Source organism: Ambystoma mexicanum, chromosome 6q, assembly GCF_040938575.1.
Source record: "Ambystoma mexicanum isolate Mex_15411 chromosome 6q, UKY_AmexF1_1, whole genome shotgun sequence".
Taxonomy (NCBI): domain Eukaryota; kingdom Metazoa; phylum Chordata; class Amphibia; order Caudata; family Ambystomatidae; genus Ambystoma; species Ambystoma mexicanum.
The window spans coordinates 1,368,700,351-1,368,720,670 of record NC_090937.1 but is presented as its reverse complement, the minus strand read 5'-3'; the positions used below and the strand labels follow the sequence as shown (position 1 = coordinate 1,368,720,670).

The following is a 20,320-nucleotide window of genomic DNA, read 5'->3' as shown; positions in this document are numbered from 1 at the left end:
TATGTTATGGAAGGTTTGCCACCCATTAAAAAAAAACGATTGATCCAGGTGGATTAGTTTGGGTACACATTTTTCCATTCTAACTGCTAGAATTTTAGTGAATATTTTCACATCTATGTTAATGAAAGCTATGTGTCGGTATGACCCACATTTTGTTCTATCTTTGGAAGAGTCAAAAGTAGCGCTATTCCCTCAGCTGAACATAATTTGGGTGATGCTTCCCAAGGTGATGAAAGAATTGTACAACAAGGTCATTACGAGAGTTAATGTGTCCACATATGTCATGTAAAACAGTGCTGGATAACCATCCGGCCCTGGAGCCTTTTTCACAGGTAGTAATCTAATTGCTGCACATACCTCCTCTGGCGTAATCTCACCTTCTAACCCCTCTCTTTCCCTAGGATCAAGTTTATTCAAGTAACACCGCTTCAGGTATTCCTTCTGTGCTTCTGCATCTGGGTGAATCGGTAGTATATAAAGCGGAGTAATACTCTGAATACCCGCACTATGTCTTCCAGCTTTGCACTAAAAGTACCGGGTCCCATTTTAAAGCGAAGGATAGTCCTTGTTTCCTGTTTTTTCCTCACTTGCTACGCTTTCTATCCACTTTGTTTCCCTTAATATAATACTGTTTTAAAAATAGTATGGACTTCTCTGCTTGCCTAGTTTGTAATAGCGATAAATGCCCCTCAATGTACCTATATTCGCTCCTTAAGTTTACTCGTTCATCCGCTTCAATTGTGATCATAACTGATTTTATATTGCAGTAATTTGCTTTTCTCCGAGAACGTTCCTCACAATTAACTCACCCCGCATAGTTGCTTTGAAAGCATCCCATATTGTTCATTCCTGCATTCCCAGAACCCATTTTTAAAAAAAATCTTCAATTTTACCCCGTATCTCGCCATTTATAACCGAGGCCGCTAATAAGTGATTTGGGAATTTCCAATTCCAAAGCCCTGACCAAGCATGATATGATCGGACAAGCCAATAAGCCCTAGGTCCATTTTACGTACTTGCCCCAATAACATAACTGATACCCATATATAATAGATCAGAGAGAACGACCAAGGAACATGCTAATAAAATGTATAACCTCTAGTTCCATTTTGTGTTTCCTTCCAGAAGGCTTACTCTGCTAGTTGGGTCATACATGCTCGAAGTTTTTGTGAGGGGTCATGCTTCTGTCCAACAACAGGTCCCATGTAACATTAAAATCCCCTGTTATTATAATTTGTCCTAATGTTAAGTTCTCAAGTTTGTTCAACACCTCTGCAAAAATCTATCTTGGCCCGCATTAGGCGCATTAAGAGTGGCTAACACATACCATGAATCCCCTCATCTGAATGTGAACAAAGTTATATCTACCATCCTTATCCACTGCTCAGTTATTTGCAGTCCCGCTAGTCCCTTGAATGCTATAAGGACCGCTCCGGGTTCCCCTTGCTGTTAGATTGCAGTATATGGGGGTACATCATAATCCTTACTTTATGACTATCTCGTTTGCAAATGTGGGTCTCTTGTAGTGCCACAATATCTGGATTTCCCCTCCCCAAGAATGTTTCTACCTACATCTCTTCCCCTGGGAGTTTAGGCCCCTTACATTCAGGAGTTGGAAGCTTCAGTTATCCCTCATGATGAATCTTTTGACACATTAATACTTTCCTTAGCGCCCCCCCCCTTTTAACAAACCGCAAAACCCCAACCCTCCCCCCGCCCCCAACAAGCTCCAGTTTGACTCAACCCTCCTACCTCACCCCACGCAACAAACCCTGGAGGCAGAGTTTCATTGCACACCAGGAGACCAAATGTGCAGGTCTACTAGCACCCATAACCTCCAGAATTCCAAGTGCCGCGATCACCTCACACTACCACGGCACCACCACTGCTCGATTCTACACCGCCCAGATATTTACCTTTTTTCCCCAAACGTTCCACAATATGCCCCCTCCCCTCGATGCCCCAAATATATTGTACCTATTCATCCTCCCAAAGGATTTGGGCTGCACATTATTTATCCAGACCACGTAGAACCTTCTTTGATGGTAGCTCGCTCACTTTCCTCCATTCCCATTGTTTAGTCTTTGTTGTTTCTCTTAACCTTGTATCCTGTTGTTCACCCCATCTTTGGTAATTTTCATAATCATAAATCCTTCACAAGAGGTGATGTAATGTTGACGTCACTCTCAGGAAAGAAATCCAAATGGGAATGTCCATCTGTAGCGTATTTGATCCTGCGTCAGAGCTTTAACCACCAAACTCATCAATCTCCACTTCGCCAAAGTGGACTGTGCCAAGTCCTTCTATAACTATTTCAACCCATTCACCTTGATGGGACTTGCCTTTCTTGCCGCTTGTAAAATCTCATACTTGTCTGTTGCGCTGGAATGTCGTTACTACATTGCGTGGTCTGGCACCTGGCTCTGCTCTACTGGGACCCACACAATGAATGCGGTCCAGGAGAACTTCCTCTCCAGTCTCCAGTTCCAGTAAGTCAGCAAAAACTCTTTGCATTGTGACTTTCAAATCTCGATCCTCTACTCCCTCTGAGAGTCCTTTAAACCTAATGTTGCTTCTCCTCGGAACGATTTTCAAGGTTTTCCAATTGGTTCTCTAAATTTTGTATGCCCGTTGCAAGGTGGTCAGTTAAAACATCTATTTTGCGTGTATCATCTGCCAGCTCCTGAATGGCATTTTCGGTAGTATCAAGTCGCACCCCCACTGCAGCTATATCCCCTTTCACCTCCTGCAAGGTTTGAGCCAGCTCTGCTCTGATCATACTGAGCTGCGATTGTATAGTCTCTCATCTGATCACTCAAAGCCTTAAAACATTGCTGGAACACTTCTCTAGTTATCTCTTGTCCAGTTGGCCATATTGGTGACCTCTTGAGATATCTTGTTCCTGAGGGATTTGTTCTTCTGACGACCCTGCCTTTGCCTTCTTTCTCCAGAGCTTTGATATTGCACCATCTTCTTGTTGCTTTGCCCCTTTAGGAGTAGGGCCCCTTCCTTTGATTCTTTGGGTCTGTTTCTTGACATTTTAAAAAATGTGAGGATGACTTTCTTATCCCCACTGTGGTCAGATCACCTAAAGAATTCAGTCATTTGTCCTTTTGTTGACCAATCCGAAGATTCACACATAATCCAGTCCAACTGCACTTTCACACTGTCTGGACTCACCAAAAAGCCTTCTCATGTATTCTGCCACGGCCAATCCAGCGTTCACCTGTCCTTTTTCTGCTGCCAGGAGCGGTTTCTTTTTTGACCCCCTCTGCCTTTATTCACATATTCCACCTTGGTCGATCACCTTGTACTGCGCCCTTCAAACTGCTCCAGGTGCCTCAGTAGGCGGCACGCCCATTTGCCTTGCAACAAAGCCAGCTATGTTACACCATGCAGTCCAAACCCCTCCTCTTCCAGCTATGGAGGAGAGGAGCCGTGGGGGGGGCGGGGGGCGTTTGTCAAGCCAATCCGCTGTGGCCCCTCAAACCAATTTTTCAAATACGTCAAAATGGTGCGATCGGACGGGGCACTTATGGTTTCAGATGCTAACCATTGCTAATTCACCAGAATCCGCTGCAATCTCGACTTCCTTGAGTTCCAAAGTAAACGTTGGGTCACTTCATGGCTTCATCTTCTCCCCAGCTGGGTTCCTAATGCTAGATGCTTGCTGTTATTTGCGGCGCCGAGCAGGAGCTCACGCCTCACGATGCGAGCGCCCCGACAGCCATCTTGGAATCTTGGCAATTTAACACCTGTAATTCCTCATTTAATTCCGTTGTTCATGTCTAAAAGGGCCACCTTTGTGTCCATGGCTTACATAGGTTTGCTTTTTCTATCTTTGGGTGCCTCCAACATGGTCGCTGATGTGTCGCCTCTCATCCCAACTGTAATAACTAGGGAGTCCACCATTGGCAGCGCTCCAAGAATTGGCCATGGGGGCATGGTTTGTATATTTTCGCAATTCTAGTATTCACACAACTAGCTGGCGCTTGCATGGTATGCATTGAGTGATTGTACATTGGAATGAAGCGAGCTATGGCTCATCTACCTTTTCTTTGATGAAATCCCGTTCTTCCTCCTCCTGTGTTCTAATGTTGAAATTTTAGGCAGCCCTGAGTAGGAGAAGCAGACAGCAGACAGTTTAACCTTGAATGAGGATAATCCTCCAATCACTACATCCTCATGGGTCATCTTTTTTGTGACTAGTTCTACCCCCATCTCCCTCTGTCTTCTGGCTGTGTGTCCTGGCAAGGAGAATTTGGGAGAGGTTGGCTCTGAACCCCCACATCCCTGTGTGGTTCACTATGGTCCATTCGCTTTACTCTTGAATGCCTCCCTATCTCATGAAAAGGTATAGGTTTGCTATTGCTTCGGCAAAGATAATTTGACTAGAACGTGGTCATCCACTTGCTAGGTCCAACATCTTTGACATGTTGTAGACATATAAAGAGGCCCAACTATCTTTGTACTGTATACCTTATCATACTCTTCACTGCCCTCATCCCCATATATAAAGAATGTGTACTCACTGTTATGTGTATTCGTACTAAGTGTCTGCTGATGATAGTATCATTAAGGGCTCTCTACTGCTAAGAGCAAGCACTGTGTATTCTCGTCTCCTGACCGCACTTGCCTCTATGGTGTTTGGGTGTTGAAAAATTCTGAACGCGATTTCAAGGAGGATGGCCTTCAGCGTCCATCTCTTGGTGCCATAGAGATTTTGGACTTAAAAATATGGACTTTTCAGCAGCTTGTTGAGGCTCTTGAACACTGGTTTTTCAGTGCCATTGCACATTCTGGGTCTTCAGCGCCTTCAGGTCTATAGATGAATGGCCACTCAGTCAATCTTTTGCGCCATTCTGTCTCTACTCCTGGGCCTTTTTGAGGGTCCTTTCAGAGATTAGGTACAACTTGTACATCGTGAGAGGAACAGGTGTGCTTCATCATGCATGGAGCAGGTAGGCCTGTCCCTATTTTCGGACTCCTCCGGGCCTTCTCCTCACTGCCCCAGTGACTTTTGCCATGTATATTTCTGCTCTATATGCTTCCATTGAATACAATGCCTATCTCTGCTACTCAGCATCTTGGGTTCAAATATGTTACAGGCCTGGAAAACCTCTTCGCTCTACAATGAGACCACATTGATAACACACTGCATCGATCCAGTGGAAACTCTGGGTTCTATATTAGAAATGTATCATTTATAATTTTCTTATACAACCTGCCTCAATGCATTGAAACTGGGCAGCTTGTCCACACCAACACCTCAACACCATTGTCGCAGTAATTGTTCCTTCCGTGTCTCAACTCAGTGACCAAACCAATGACGGGGAAAAAAAAAGTAGGAAGAGGATATTGACTGGGAGAAGCATTGTGGCTAGCCTATACACAATTAGTACAAGGTTAATATTGCAGGGCCCCTGTTGAGGCGTAATTTTCAGTTTCCGTAAACCAGTTGTAATGCTTTGTACCAACCACCAGAAGATGGACTATGAATAGCATACAAATCAAGCTGATGCACAAGCCCTACAAATCCTGTTCAACTGTATTCTTATGTCTGCATAGCCTTTTTTTTATTTTACATTTTAAAAAAACCTTAACAGAATGTCTACATAAAAAAAAATGTATGAATACAGGATGTGCTGTGACACACTTTCTTTACTTTTAGGTCAATAAAGTTTCGTTCAAAAGCACCCTCCTCAGAAGAGCCAATTGCATACGAATCCTTGCAGAGAACTTAAGAGAAATAAGACAAGACCATTCTAAAATGTTTTATTCTGTGTTAATTAACTTCACAAGAAAACAAAATCAGTTACTCTGGTGTACGTGAAATCAGAGCAATACAACCACTTGAAGTAAAAACTGAATTTCAGCCCAGGAATGGAAAACTGATAATCTCAGTGCTATGGATATGCAATGCGCTTCATACCACAGTGCGTTCAGCGTTTTGCCAACCTTTAATGCATGTGTCTTATTCATATAGAAAAAAATAAGTAAAACCACACCAATTTCCGGACATGTTCTAAACTGGAGTTTAGTTCTGAAGACAGTGAAGAAAATGTACTATTTCCTAGGACCATTTTAGATGTAAATCCAATGTGACATCTACCTCCACAACTAACAAGATCTTTGTTATTTGTAGCGCTGGTTTCCTAAAGAATTGACTTCACCCAAAATAAAATGAGCTGAATGCAGTGTTTGAAATGCATCCACTTCAGTCTACTAGTCTTCATTTCGGAGATTTCCAGAAAATTGACCTTTATATATTTCTACCTTTATTTCAAAAAGACAGTCCTCAGTGCAGGTGCTAACAACCTTTTAAGGAAGCTCCAGAAGATACCAAACAAAAAAAGCCTTAAATAAATAATTACAAAAATAAAGTATAGTGTCAAAAAGTATGCTGTATTAAAAGTAACACCTGGGAAAACTGACTAATTTTATGCTTGGAAATTCTTCCTCACTACTAAGTAAGGGTGCAAGTTAGTTTCTTGGTTTCAATAGCAAACACACTTTCAAACCGGCAAGATTTTACAACTCGATCACATTTCTTTAGATCAGTTCCATCAGAAAATGTAACAAAATTTCAATTCTCCGTTTTGCTCACCGCAGGGTAAACAGGAATCTTGATTCATACAAACAGTGTCTACCACATTATTTCTTATAGAACAGTTGTAGGTTTCAAACTGCATGCTTACAATCCGGAATGGCTTCTTTAGGTTTCATGGTTTGAAAGTATGCAACTTGAAAAACCCAAAGATGCCACATAACCAACCCAGAATCTATACAACATTTTAAAGCCAGATAACTCTAAAAGATCTCATCACAAGTTATTGCCCTAAAAGAATTAAGTGTTTTAGCTTTTTCCAAGTCATTATCAAATGTTCTGTACTTCTTTATGTTAGTAGAGGCATGCTGCTATTTTGTGTAGATTAACAGTTTACATCTTTGATACTTAATATTTGAAATATTGCTTCCCCCGACTTGTACATTGTGCATAATGTGTTCTAGGACTTTCCGATTTGAACAGTTATACCTCGATGATGTTATGTGACTTTTATACATTTTGAAGAAAAAAAACACATTTGAAACAAGCCGCAAAATGAACAATTACTAATTCAATCACACATGTTGAAATTGCTTCTCTGCATCTTCAGTTGCCAAACGCACCACACGCTCTCCATTTGCCTACAACATTCTCTCAAGCACAAAATTAACTACAGGATATACTAAAGTACAATCACAATAGAAGCGAACTGCAGGAGCCTCAGGATTTCAAGTCAATCACAGACTATTGCATATATATATTTAAAATAAGAGCACTCCAAGCATTGCAGATTGTTTGAGTTACAGCACACTGCACTGTATAGCATGTACCTTTGCCAATGTAAATGCAATCCTGTGCCACATTGCATGGTGCTCCCATACCTCTCACAGAATTAATTACAATCCACTTACTGCGCCAATAGTTTAATTTTTTCCAATCTAATTATATTGCAGTTGACATACAGGCAGAAAAATAAATCCCTCATATTGTGAAAACCTTAAGAACCCATGGCTCCTACAGTTGGCAAAATAAACCATATTGTCCTCCATAGACAGAACAAGGGGTGAAGGTAAGGAGGGGACATTTTAGGAGAGAAAACACAGTATTCTTGGAGTCTCTAAACCACAACCCTGTTGTTTCTACCTCAAAGTTACAGACTGATGAAGAAATAATGTTCCTCCTGCTTTCACAAAGACACTGTTATATTACAGTGTCAAGTATTTATCTCCAGTTTCTTTAGAGAATTATAAATATGTCAAGAGCTAAAATCTTTGAACAGCAGAAGTGGTTGGTTGATACCAGATCAATGAAATAGTGGGTGGCAAAGATTGAGTTACAAATTAAAGCAACTGAAGCAGAGATGCAAATTAGCAGTGATACTACAAAGACAAGCGCATGCACGCTCATTCTTAGGACTACATAGTCTAATCTATTTCAAATTGCCATGAATTCAACAGTTTCTCAAATAAAACAAATGTTAACAGGATTATCCTCAACTATGAAATAAGCAAGAAGTGAAAGATAAATACACATCTGAATCAGTTAACTGAAGAGGAAACAAAAGTAGTTGTTTTAGAGTAACAGGCTCTCAATAAATGTTCTGTCTCATTATACTTTTTAACCAATAGATACACTACTACTAGTATGCAGTTTTATAGATGAGTTCGAGAAAAAAGTTCTTCGCAAGCATCAGCCCATTCAATTCGACCTTCTGAAACAGTGTCATCAGAACCAGAATGCTCGCTGGAATAGATTTTCTTTTGAAAACAATTCTTTTCGCTTTCAATCTGCTCTCCTTTATACCGGGCTTTACCAATAGAAGATACCTAGAGATACAAAACAGTTATGCATTAAATTATACCAGCACAAGCTTATAGGCGTTTACACTTTTTATGCCAACATTTATTCAGCCAAAATCTCTCTAGTTTTATTTTAAGAGGGTCCTCAAAAACACAAATGAAAGTGTTTACTTAGCTGTAGTATTAGTCTTCTAGAGTTGCGATCTATCAAACAGTCATATTTAAGTGTACTGGCTACACCATTATGTACAAAAGCTCAACTTCCTGATGCCACATGCTGCACAAGTTTACGTCTTGGCCCGAGTCTCGCCCTTCACCCCCCCAAACCAGTGTTCGTTTTGTACGCTCATTACTTTGATGGACCCCTTTTTTGGTGACGGTTTGAAATTGTGATCATCCTTTTGGACACTACTATAGTGTTCTAGGTGATGGCCCTGAGGTATTGGTTTGTTTTGTAGGGAACACACCATCTAGGATGTTGGATTGCTCGGGTTCATGAGGGCCTTGCAGCAGCGGTCACATCCCAAACAGAGATCCACCCGACTGTCCAGATAGGCCACCACCATGATAAGAGACCCACACGGGTCTCTTTTACTGGTGTTTGCAGCATCCCAGCGCTATAGGGGGGGATGAGAAGTTGCCACACCGGGAAGAATCATACGATATGATATGGCATTTATAACGCACCTATACATAAGTGTTTCAAGGCGCGAAGAGGCAAGGGAGGGGAAACAGAGGGAAGACAGACGGCGATCCTACTAGGCCAGGTGACATTGAGATCGCGGAAGTGCAGTGGAGGTGGGGGAGGGGAAAAGTGCATGGGATGAACAGTGAATTAATGAGGTTAATAAATAGAATAAATAGGATAAGAAGTGCAGACATCCGGTGTCAAGTGCTTGTAGGGATACAGAAACAGTCCCAGAGTGCAAGAGTTGCCATGGGGGCAGTGCAGGTGTGCAAATGGCGGGGGGGGGGGGGGCAACCTGGGGCCGAGATTAGGGGTGTCACGGTATTAGTTTCATGACGGTACGATAACCTTCTTGCCAAATGACAGTATATCATGGTTATCGCGGTATAGCAGGTGGAACTAACTAATCTTAACAAATATTTTCTAAAAGGTGCACACGCACTCTTTACGTTATAGCCTTTAGTTTACTTGCGGGCCAAAAGGTGTTTCGTAATCACGGACATGTTACCCTTTGGTATGGCAGCAGGAAATACCCACAGAGATGAGTGAATTTGGCAGTGTGACTTATTATTTGTAAATTCGATGATAGAACCAGGGAAATCCCCCATTGTCATATGTTAATGTTAAACAACATTTGTACCGTGCACTATCACCACCGAAGTGGTCCCCTGGCGCTCTGGCGGCTCTGGAAAAGGGGAGGAGAGGGGGTGGGTTGGTGGGAATAAGCTGGAAAAGTGCAAGAGAGCAGTGATGTGCTGTTGGCAGCCTCAGCCCGGTGGATCCGTTTGCTGGGCTTGGGGTGTTTTATGGTTCGTAGTCGTCGTGTGCTGTTGTGCAAGTCTGTGTGTGGTTTGTTTTGTTGTTGCATTGTTGTGAAGTTTGTGCGGATTGCTGCGTTTAAGGCTTGTGGTTGTGTTTGGTTATAAGTTGAGAGGTGTATGCAGATGGATGGAATTGTTAGTTGGTTGGCATTGCTGTCCTTGCAATTGTGGGATTCCATCTAGGTCCGGTACATGCTAACAGTCACATTTCTATCTAGATGCCGCGCAAGCTAAAGTTCAGAATTCCATACTAGTGTGGCACATGCTAACAGTCACATTTCTGACAAGATGTGACGCAAGCTGGGTTCAGAATTCTAAGTGTAGTGCATGCTAAGAATCACATATGCTAGTGTGGTATATGCTAACAATCATATTTCTATCTAGATGCAATTTTTATATACATATTTGGTCATATGTTTACCAAACATTATCCATTATAAATATATAAACCCCAAAGCCGCCAACCCAAAGTAGACCCTTTTCCTTCTTGGCACTGTATTTATTTTTCCTATTGCTAACATATTGATTTTGTGTCAGGCACGTGTGGTTTATGGAATGGCATTAAAAACTGCTCCAACTGAAACTACTTGGCAGACGGCACATCCAACAGTGCAAGACCAAGACTGCGCAGCACTTGCTTACTGCAGCCTTTACAAATTAGATTGAAAAGCACACTTAACGGTATACCGGTATAAAAAATGTGATGGTTATTATTGTTCAATTAAGTGTTTCACGGTATACCGTTATACCTTTACATCCCTAGCCGAGATACGAGGCAGAACAGAGGTATCTCGTGGGTGGGGGGGCGGAACATGGCATCTTGTGAGAACCTGGAAGGAGCACAGAGGAGCAGGATGTGAAGCCATAAAACAAAGATAGAACCAGCTAGTGCTTATTAGTGCAGGAGTGTGGGGGTGGGCGAGTGGTTAGCCTGCTGTACAGCCTAAAACTAACCAAAATGGAGCACTCCAGTTTTAAAATATATAATCTTGAGTGCACTACGCAGAAGATAGGTTTGACATGGAAGAGTTCTACAATCCTGCAGCTCAAAAATGAGAGGGAATGTTATCCTCGAATCAAGGACAGGACGGTGTGACAAAATCCACTGCTTTGTTTTGGGAACAATCAGTGGCGGGAAGGGGAATCGCCAAGTGTACCAAGCCATTGTTACTAGCCCTTCAAGGGCAACATTCAAGCAGCAAGGCTCAGGGACACATCCACCCATATAATGTACTACAGCACCAGCCTAGGGCAACGTAAGACCATGCTTATAAATGCAATGCCCACTTAATGTGCAGTAAATGGACATTCACCCTCTAGAGCAGTGCAGACGCAGCTCCGCTTCCAGGGCAGGATACTTATTGCATGTGCTCAAACACTCAAGGCACAAATCCAAGAAGGAAGATCTAGCTCTTGAAGCTGCAGTCCTCCTACCAAAATAACACTGAAGTGGGAGCGCTCCAACCCTGTGGGAGGGATAGTGTGATACAAACAGACAAACTGAACATCACTACTTGCGTATGGAGCAAGTGAAGAGCGAGTTGAGGTTTGAGAGAGCTGGGAGAAGGAGATTGGAGGCAAAAGGAGAGGAGATAGGGGGAGGAAGAAGAATATCCTCAGTTGGCAGGAGGAAAGACTAATGTGGTGGGGGTAGAACAGGTGGTGGTCAGACAAACATCAGGTGGTAGAGTGAGAAAGAAAATATGGTGGCATGAAGGAAGGATTCCCCAGGGACCCTGGAGAACAAGGAAGAGGTGTCTTGGACTAAGGAGTCAAAAACAAGGGAGAATAGGGAGGAACGAGAGGGCATAAATAGATAAGACAGGGGTAAGGCGCTGGTCTGAAGGAGTCGGGCCCATGGTGGCAGAGAGTTAAGGGGGGTCCGGATCAGATTAAAGTAAGACAGGATCTTCTGTAGATGAAATTGGGTCGCTAGGGAAGCGATAAGACTCGAGAGCACTCAAAACTGGGGCCAGAAAGGCAGTGTGGCTCTTCAAAGTGAAGCTCCACCAACTGCTACAACTTGTGGCCGTGACAGAGTGACATCTGCAGACCCCACAGCCGGGACCAGAGGCTTCACCTCGGGCGATAATCCAAACAATTATAATTTAGGAGAAAACGCAGGAAAGAGTGTATGGGAGGTTCACTGCAAGAATCTTCAAACATTTTGAAGTAGACTTGAAATGATCCAATACATTGTAACATCTTAGTGTTGGCACTCTCGGGTGGCAAAGGTGCTCCTTTTCAACTATATCTCATGCACAGCAAGCATCCAAGAGGAGGATCCTATAGCTTAGTTGATTTGTGCAATGCAGGCCACCCCCCACCCAATCCTACCAAAAAGCCAAAAGAGAGACTAGTTGCTGAATTGAGAAAGGAAGGAAGCTGGCTTTGGGTCCTCATTTACTACAGTGGTCCAGCTAAGGCAGGGATAAGAATACACCCAAATAGCATGGATCCAAGCAACCAGAATCCGAGACGGAGGCACCCTTTGGAACCAAAGTTCACTTTTGCACATAGAAACTAACTCGTTATGTGCTCCTTTTGATATTGCTCTAGCCACTGAAGGACAGAAGTCTTACATGGCCACGTTTTGTGGCAATAAAGGGGCCTCCTACATAGGGTGAAGAATGTGAAGCAGGGGATCAGCAGACAAGATATTCAGCTCAGCTACTGGTACCTGCCCCGTTTTGGAAAATGTACTGATCTGCCCAATCACAATTTTCAGTAGGGAACCAAAAGGTGGCAAACCCAGGAGCATTCCCTTGGTGGGTTAGAGTGGCCTGGGACCCACCAACAAACTGAAGAATATTTTTTAGAGCATCTGGTTTGTCAGAAGACCTATAGGAATGATGTAGGCAAGGCATCCCTAGTTATAGATGTTCTAGTGTGACAGATTGGAGAGATCAAGGTAGGCACTGTCAGTCTATCCAAAGCCAGTAACTGCTATATCTTCATTTACTTGGATTACAACATACTACCCTAAGGCCTTCCCTACGAGGTCATACACCACACAAAGCATCCTGAAACATTTAATACCATACTCCACACAGGAGAGAGCCACTAAGGACATTCTTACTTAAAATGGTACATTTATGTCCAAACGTCTGGCTGATAGGACTAGCCTGTTGCAGATAAATAGTCTGCAAACCTCCATCCATCCATCACACAGATAGCCTTCTGAAGCGTTTAACTAAACCCTAAAGAACCTCCCTGGAAACTGGTTTAATAAGATGCAAGGAACTACAAAAAGCTAGTACCCAGAGCCCTTTTCACTGCGCAAAAGATTCCATGAGTTATTCCTACTCGAACAAGTCCTTTGGAGAGAACCCAGACACATCCTGGAAATTCTTAAGGAGGGGTGGGGATGTTGGGATGCACATACACCATCCCGATAGGGGAAAGAGGTTCAAGCTAAGCAAGTTGCATTATTCCACAGTGCGGCTTGGTTAAACGCAATAATGTTGCAATTAGCTTATGCTCTGTGTAGTTTGGAGATTTGTATCTAGTTTGAATACATTTTAGTTTGCATCATGTAGCAATATAAACAATGTAATCGAAATGTCATTGTGGTGGGGTACAACTTTGTAGCGCAAAGAACTGAGCTGTGAGGAGCTCCGCGTTTGCGAGGAAAGGGGTTTTCAGTAGAAAAAGCAGTATACTTGTTAAGTGGATACATGGGGACTTAGGATGCCTTAGGATAAATATGTAGTTAGAGAGCCATGACATTGAGAGTTCTGCTGTCTTTACATAAAGCCTTCTCGAAGATTGCAGTCTTTTCGTAGTTAGAGCCTTAGGCTGCAGAGTTTTTGGTTTTCAGTGGCCTAGTTTCTTTCCCACCACAAATGTTTTAGATGACCAAGGTCAGGAGAGGGGGATGAAGCAAAGCACATCAGGCAGATGGCGATAGCAGGCCAAACGGTTCCTGGAGTAGAGGACGGAACAAACCGTTATTAGATTGGTTTTCATGGCTAAATGGATGTGTAGATGTGAGGGACAAACTTTCCGGCAACACAAAGCCTTATTATTGAATGACCAGCGGGTCCGGTTAGGTTGCGAGGGACAGGTTGGGGTTAGCCAATAAATATATGAAATGGATGCTTGAGGGCAGACCTTGACCGGTGTCTTATGATTCCAATTGGGTTCCCAGGAAGTTGCCAAGCAATGTTGAAGGAGCAGTTCGGGATGCCAGCTTGCATAGGGAAATAAGGAGGCTATTGTGCGATCAAAGGAATGGCCGCTGTCTTCACTCCTCCCTCTCTTTTGATCGGATCTTATGGAGGTTACATCACACATCACGAACTTGGTTAAAACTTCTGACAAATGGGGAGAGTCAATTGTTGAACATTGTTTTGAGATAACAGAACAATTATATTTCAGGATGTCATGACCAACTACATAATAAAACCACATGAAAACATTGGTTGAATCCGGCGTGATGTCCAGGCCCTCAGATGCTGGGGGTTTCCTTGCCGCACACTCTGCTAAGGCGCCTATCTGAGTGACCAGTCCACACCAAGAGGGGTTCACAGGCACTGTTGCCTAAAGGCCTGCCTGTTCTCTGGAGCAGGGTGCTGCAGCCCAGCTGTGCAAGTCATTGGAAGGGGCACAGCTTTGGAGGACGCCCAGGCCCGCACTTTTGTCCTAGCGTTAAGCTATCCACCCATATATCTAATACATATGTTACAACTACCTAGCTTGTGTCTCATGAGCGCCAGCTTGGTCGCTAGCCTCCTGCTCCTTATAAATACCTTAGTACTGCGCAGCATGTCACCTCGATCACCTATCACTAGATACTCTAATACATTTAGAGCTAGATTAGCTAAAATTTACGAGCCCCTCGCCCGCTCTATGCCCACTATACAGAGATTAAGAACTCTGACTGCCCGGCCCAGCCTAACTATACTCAAACCTAACTTATCCTAGAACTCTAATCCGATACTTCCACATAGGTCCTCTAATCAGGGTATTCCTGAATTAACACAAGACCACCACCAAACCACAAATACCAAAATTAGCGAGAGCCCTCAAATCAAAGGAGCCCTAATTAACGCCAGATCACTAGTAGCTCATGCAATAGAAATTGCAGACTTGATCCTCAAAGAAGACCTCGACCTCCTATTACAGAGACTTGGCTTCATCCTTCAGCAGGCCCAATGCTCATGCTCGCAGTCCCAGATAATTATTCCATCCTGAGACAAGTCCGACCCAACTCTAGAGGAAGGGGTTTTGCAATTATACACAAATGCAGCCTTACCATGAGAAATGTAACCACTATCAAAGTCCCCTCTTGCAAACTACTCTCGGTTAAAGTCCCTCTTACCAATACCCAAACTCTCAATATCCATTTAATCTATTGCCCTCCAGGCCCAATAGGCACTTTTGATGAGGACATCAACACCATAATATCTAGCAACCTTAAAAGTTCCACTCAAGTACTCACCCTTGGTGACTACAATATGGGCTTCAATGACCCGGAAGACCTAACTGCCAGTACTACAATTAATACCCTCTCCAATTTAGGATTTTCCCAAAGATGTATGGAACCCACTCATGTTAAGGGCAGAATACTCGATTGGGTGGCTGACTATTATTGTCTAGCTAATATCACCGACATCTCACCATTAGCCTGGATTGACCACCATTTAGTATCGTTCATGCTCTCGACTATTCGACCCCCACCCATGCCGATCAGCAGGGCCCCACCTACACTCACAAGAAACAAGAAGAGTATCACTGTGGAGAGACTCATCCTGAACTTACGCCCTACACTTAACACACTCCCGACAACTTAAGTCCAGAGACTTTGGTTGAAGAATACAACAAAATCATGTCCACCTCGTTGGATTTAATCGCCCCTCTAAAACTCTGACCAAGTAGGCCCAAAACCCATCTGAACAAATGGTACACACCATTCCTTAAAAGTTTAAGACAGCAAAAAAGGAACTGAGATGCCACTTGGAAAAAACTCCCTTCAGCAGCCAATAAACTCAATCTTACCAAACTAGCTGCCCTCTACAAAAAGAAATCTACTTTGCTAAGCGATCCTACTTCGACTCCCGTATATCCCAAGCGAATTCAAACACAAAGGAATTATTTTCTATTCTCAAAGAATTAGAAACCCGCATAGCACCACCAGATACTTGCACCAAAGATAAAAATTGGTGTTCAGAAATCCAAAATGCCCTAGCAAACAAGATCACTACTTTTGAAAATAAGATTTCCTGCAAAAAAGCTTCCCTGAACGACCCTCTCCCTTCCAAACTGCCCGAAAAGCTCACGTTAAGGGAAACCACTCGCTTCAATTTCTCTAAAGTCACCACTCTTGAAGTAGAAAAAATGATCTTGTCACTAAAACTCTGCAACTGTCAGGGAGACCTGTGCCCAGCACAGCTCATTAAAGATGCTGCCCGCAACTTCTCCCCTTTCATCACATTTCAAAATTAATCAACGCCTCCTTTTCCACCGGTTCCATCCCCACTAACTTGAAACAATCCTGGGTACTTCCACTACTAAAAAAAAAAAACACACTCAACCCAGCCATACCTACTAACTATAGACCCATAACGACCGTACCATTCCTTCTAAAAATATTGGATAAGGTTGCATATATAGAAATACAGAAGTATTTGGAAGAACATTACCTACTAGGAGCTAGACAATCAGGCTTCCGTCCGCAACATGGGACTGAAACTGCTCTCATTGACCTGAAAGCACAGATCGACATGCTCAGAGACAAGGGTCAAGTCGCCTTACTCCTACTACTAGACCTCGGCAGCATTTGACCTGGTCGATCACTCTGTCCTATGTACGCACCTACACACATCAGCTCATTACTCGGCGGAGGCCATCACTTGGATTAGATCATTCCTCAACAGCAGAACCATGAGGGTCTTTTCACCTACAGATGCAGCAGACCCCATACTATCACCTGCGGCGTGCCACAAGGCTCTTGTGTCTCCCCTACACTGTACAATATATTTACCAAGCCCCTTTTCGGTGATTTGGATCATCTCGGTATCACCTACACGAACTGTGCAGATGCTACCCAGATCCTCCTTCCGCTTTCAGGAGATTATGGGAAGGACTTGGCCTTGGTGAATAGAGTGTACATCATCATCCAGGCATGGATGGCCACACATGGACTATGCCTGAATGATGATAAAACTGAACTCATTATCCTAGGTACTACCACCAGCCTAAAAGAATTAGGTCCTGCCTTTTGTTCCTTCATGATTGACAGCAACAGTATCAACGTAGGACAAGAAGTTAAAACACTAGGCTTCTACTTGGACGCCACCTTTTCCTTCAACAGACAGGTGAACTCCTTAGCATCTTCCACGGCGTACACGTGCAAACTGATCCGCACAGCTAAACCCTTTCTGTCCGACACCAGCTGCTTGACCCTCGCCAGAGCCCTTATACTGTCCCGCCTAGACTATTGTAACGCTCTCTATCTGGGGTCCTCTAAAGCCATCACCAGCAAACTTCAAACTCTCCAGAATAACGCTCTTAGAGCGGCACTGGGTATCTCCAGAAGAGAGCACATCTCAGTATACTGCCAACAGAATAACTGGCTCTCTATCAAAGACACAATTCTCCTAAAAACTGCCTCACTCACTCACAAATCCCTCAACAACGCGGCCCTTATTTATTTGATTGACTGATTTCATAGACAGACTTCCCCGAGACCCACAAGAATAGCCTATAAAGACTGCCTCTCTGTCCCCAACTTCAAACTTTCCACTATAGGGGGTATCGGCTTCCCAGTGAAAGCAGCTAAACTGTGGAACTCTCTACCATCAACTCTCAGAATGGACTTGCCCCATCAGAACTTCCGGTCTAAGGTCGTTTCATGGCTGAAAACGTAGGCCCCAAACACCTCCAGTTGCATAGACCTTTTTACTCCTGCCAGCTATACTTATTGTATTGCCTGTTGCCTGTACGTACTGCTGCCTACCTGTATACATGTTCATAATCTTGATATTACTTTCACTGTGTGTATCTATATATCTTTGTTGTTGTAACTAAGCTTCGCAGTTTCATGTAAATGCTGCGCACTGTTACCTGAGGGTATGATTGCGCATTACAACTAATAAAAACAGACAGACATTAGGCGAGTGCATTTTGTGAGAAATAAAGGAGGGGGGGAAGAGGAAAAGGTGATTATTTGGGGCTGTGGGTATGTGTGAGATTGAATAGAGTCAGTGAAGTTAAATTGAGTCAGAAAGATAGTGGAGATTGAAGAGCGAGAAAGGCAATCGTGAGTGTGAAGGAAATAAATAGTTATATGTTTTAAGTCCTTTTTTTCATCAATTCTTAGTTTATTATTTTTGTTTCTTATTGGTAGTCAATTAGTAAAGAGTGATCTCGTAGTCGAGGAAAGACAGCGTTTAGTCGAACATGCTGTAGTCTGTTATATGGAGGACACGCAGTACTTTCCTGTCCCTATATAAAGGGGTGTGTGCAGGGGTACACTACTTTGTAAAGGAAAGATGAGGAACCATGGTATAAGTTAGTGTTTTGTTTTATTAATGTTGTATTTTTCTTATATGTAGGAGTGCTTATTGTGGGCCAGTGATAGCCCAGAGGGAAGTGACCGAGGTTTGAGAGAAGACAAGGTGAGTGATTGAGGGGTAAAAAGGGGTGGGGGTAGGGATTGGTTTTTGTTTAATGGGCTATAGTATTAATTGGAAGCAAGACGACACAGACCAACACAGGTTCGATCCCCAGGTCTGCGCTTAGAAAACTCTGGGTATTAACCGCGTTATAAATAATCTATCATATCATATCAATTGGACTGAAGCAGGATCGGACTCTCCAACATTTTTATTTTTGTTTAAGATGGAAAGGAGAATGGAGACTCCATTGGGATGTGTGTGTTAGTCGCTCTCACGGTATAAGGAACAAATCCTGAAGTATCACTATGGGTTCAGTGAACTATAAGGCAGGAAGTTTAAATCTTGGCCTGAAGAGGGAATGTATCACAGGGGTATTTTGGAGCACATGTACACCTATTTGTCTGCGAAATACAAGGGGAAGAAATTGGAGAATAGGCAGAGCATCCTTGAGTTGTGGAAACTGTGGGAGGCTGCAGGAAATGGGTAGGATTGAGTCAGAAGGCAGATGCATGTGCTAGGCAAAGTTTGTATGCCGTACCCTGTGGGTGCACTACACAAAATCCGACTAGAGGTATAGGAAACCCAGCCTTTGGTATAAGCTTGCACTACACAGCTTGGTCGCGTGTTGAGCAGCCAGGCTTATCTCAAGAGGGGTCAATGTGAGCTATAGGGGAGTTATACAGATTCACAGTGACAAATATTCAAATAAACTCTTACACAAAAGATTTCTTGAATAAACTATTATTCATTTATTTATCAGTCAGTTAGAATGAACCTTCTTCAGAAGGGAGCAATATAACAGTAACACTCGAGAATATTTCAAAAACACACTCTTAGTTTCTAAATCAGTAAAGACCCTTTTGTGATGGCCCACAGACACAACCTACCACCTCAGGTGACTTCAATAGCTAAGGTGCTGGGGACATGAATATCTTACTGTTGGCATTTAGAATACTGTTAAAAGTTGGTAAAAGGAAAAGGATTATTAGAGCAACAAGAGACCAGAGATATTCTTAAGCAGGCAAACACCTTTGGATCCCCCTCAGCAGTGTCATTTAGGTATATCAGGTTAGGCCAGCATATCAGGTTAGGCCAGAGTCAATGGGCAAAAGTCTTATATAGGATGAAGCACTTCTGGTAGGTAAGTAGAAAAGTATTTGCACAATGTTTTAGAAGTCTTTGAAGAAAAGAAGAATCAAATGTAGGGCCACAAGCTAATTAGACTTGTGAGTAGTAGAAGATGCAAGCAACTCTACGATGATAGGTACATTCTCTCAGACTTTACAGTACTTTTGTATTGAAGAAAAGGTGCAGCACATGACTTCTGTTCCTGTGTAGCTCTGCAGATCTCACTGTTCCTGGGCCTCAGTCGTGGGGACTAGAGGGAGGACTTCTGGGGACTCCTGCACTGCAATGGGACGGTCACCGCTCGCAACCGGCAATCTTTCAAACAAGTGGCACTTCTGTGTTTCAGCTGCTCTGAACTACCGCAAATAGCAACACCGTGGTTCCTGGCTGTCGAGATGGACTTTCTTTGCTTCTGGGGTCCCGCACACTGTTGAGGGGACTCCGGCTCGGTCAGTCCTGCTTCCTTGGAGTCCAGAGGATCTTCCTGGAGCTCTTGGCCAACTTAAAAGCAAGGCACACAATCTGGTGTTCCTCTCCCTGGCTATTCGGTTTCCAGCAGCAACTCTGTGGAAATTCAACCAGCTCCAACACGGATGTCCAGATGGCTTACTTTGGAGTTGATTGGTCCCACCAAAGGGGAGAAGTCATCCTTGCAGGGGCTTCTCTGTCAATATGAATTTGGAGTTCCAGCACAGCAGCAGGGCTTCACCGGGCAA

The 20,320-nt window shown here is 43.4% G+C and overlaps 1 protein-coding gene across 4 annotated transcripts in view; it reads right to left on the bottom strand.

Moving 5' to 3' along the window:
• Positions 1–5,760: 5,760 nt before the first annotated feature.
• The window catches only part of KIAA0232 (KIAA0232 ortholog), an 813,590-nt gene continuing 799,030 nt past the window's right edge, over positions 5,761–20,320 (bottom strand). For 3 of the 4 annotated variants that reach the window (XM_069631995.1, XM_069631994.1, XM_069631997.1), the window contains one exon: positions 5,761–8,373. In XM_069631995.1, the coding sequence (XP_069488096.1) occupies positions 8,200–8,373 (174 nt within the window). In that variant the 3' untranslated portion in view covers positions 5,761–8,199. The remainder of the gene's footprint in view (positions 8,374–20,320) is intronic. The other variant, XM_069631996.1, reaches the window with a different exon arrangement.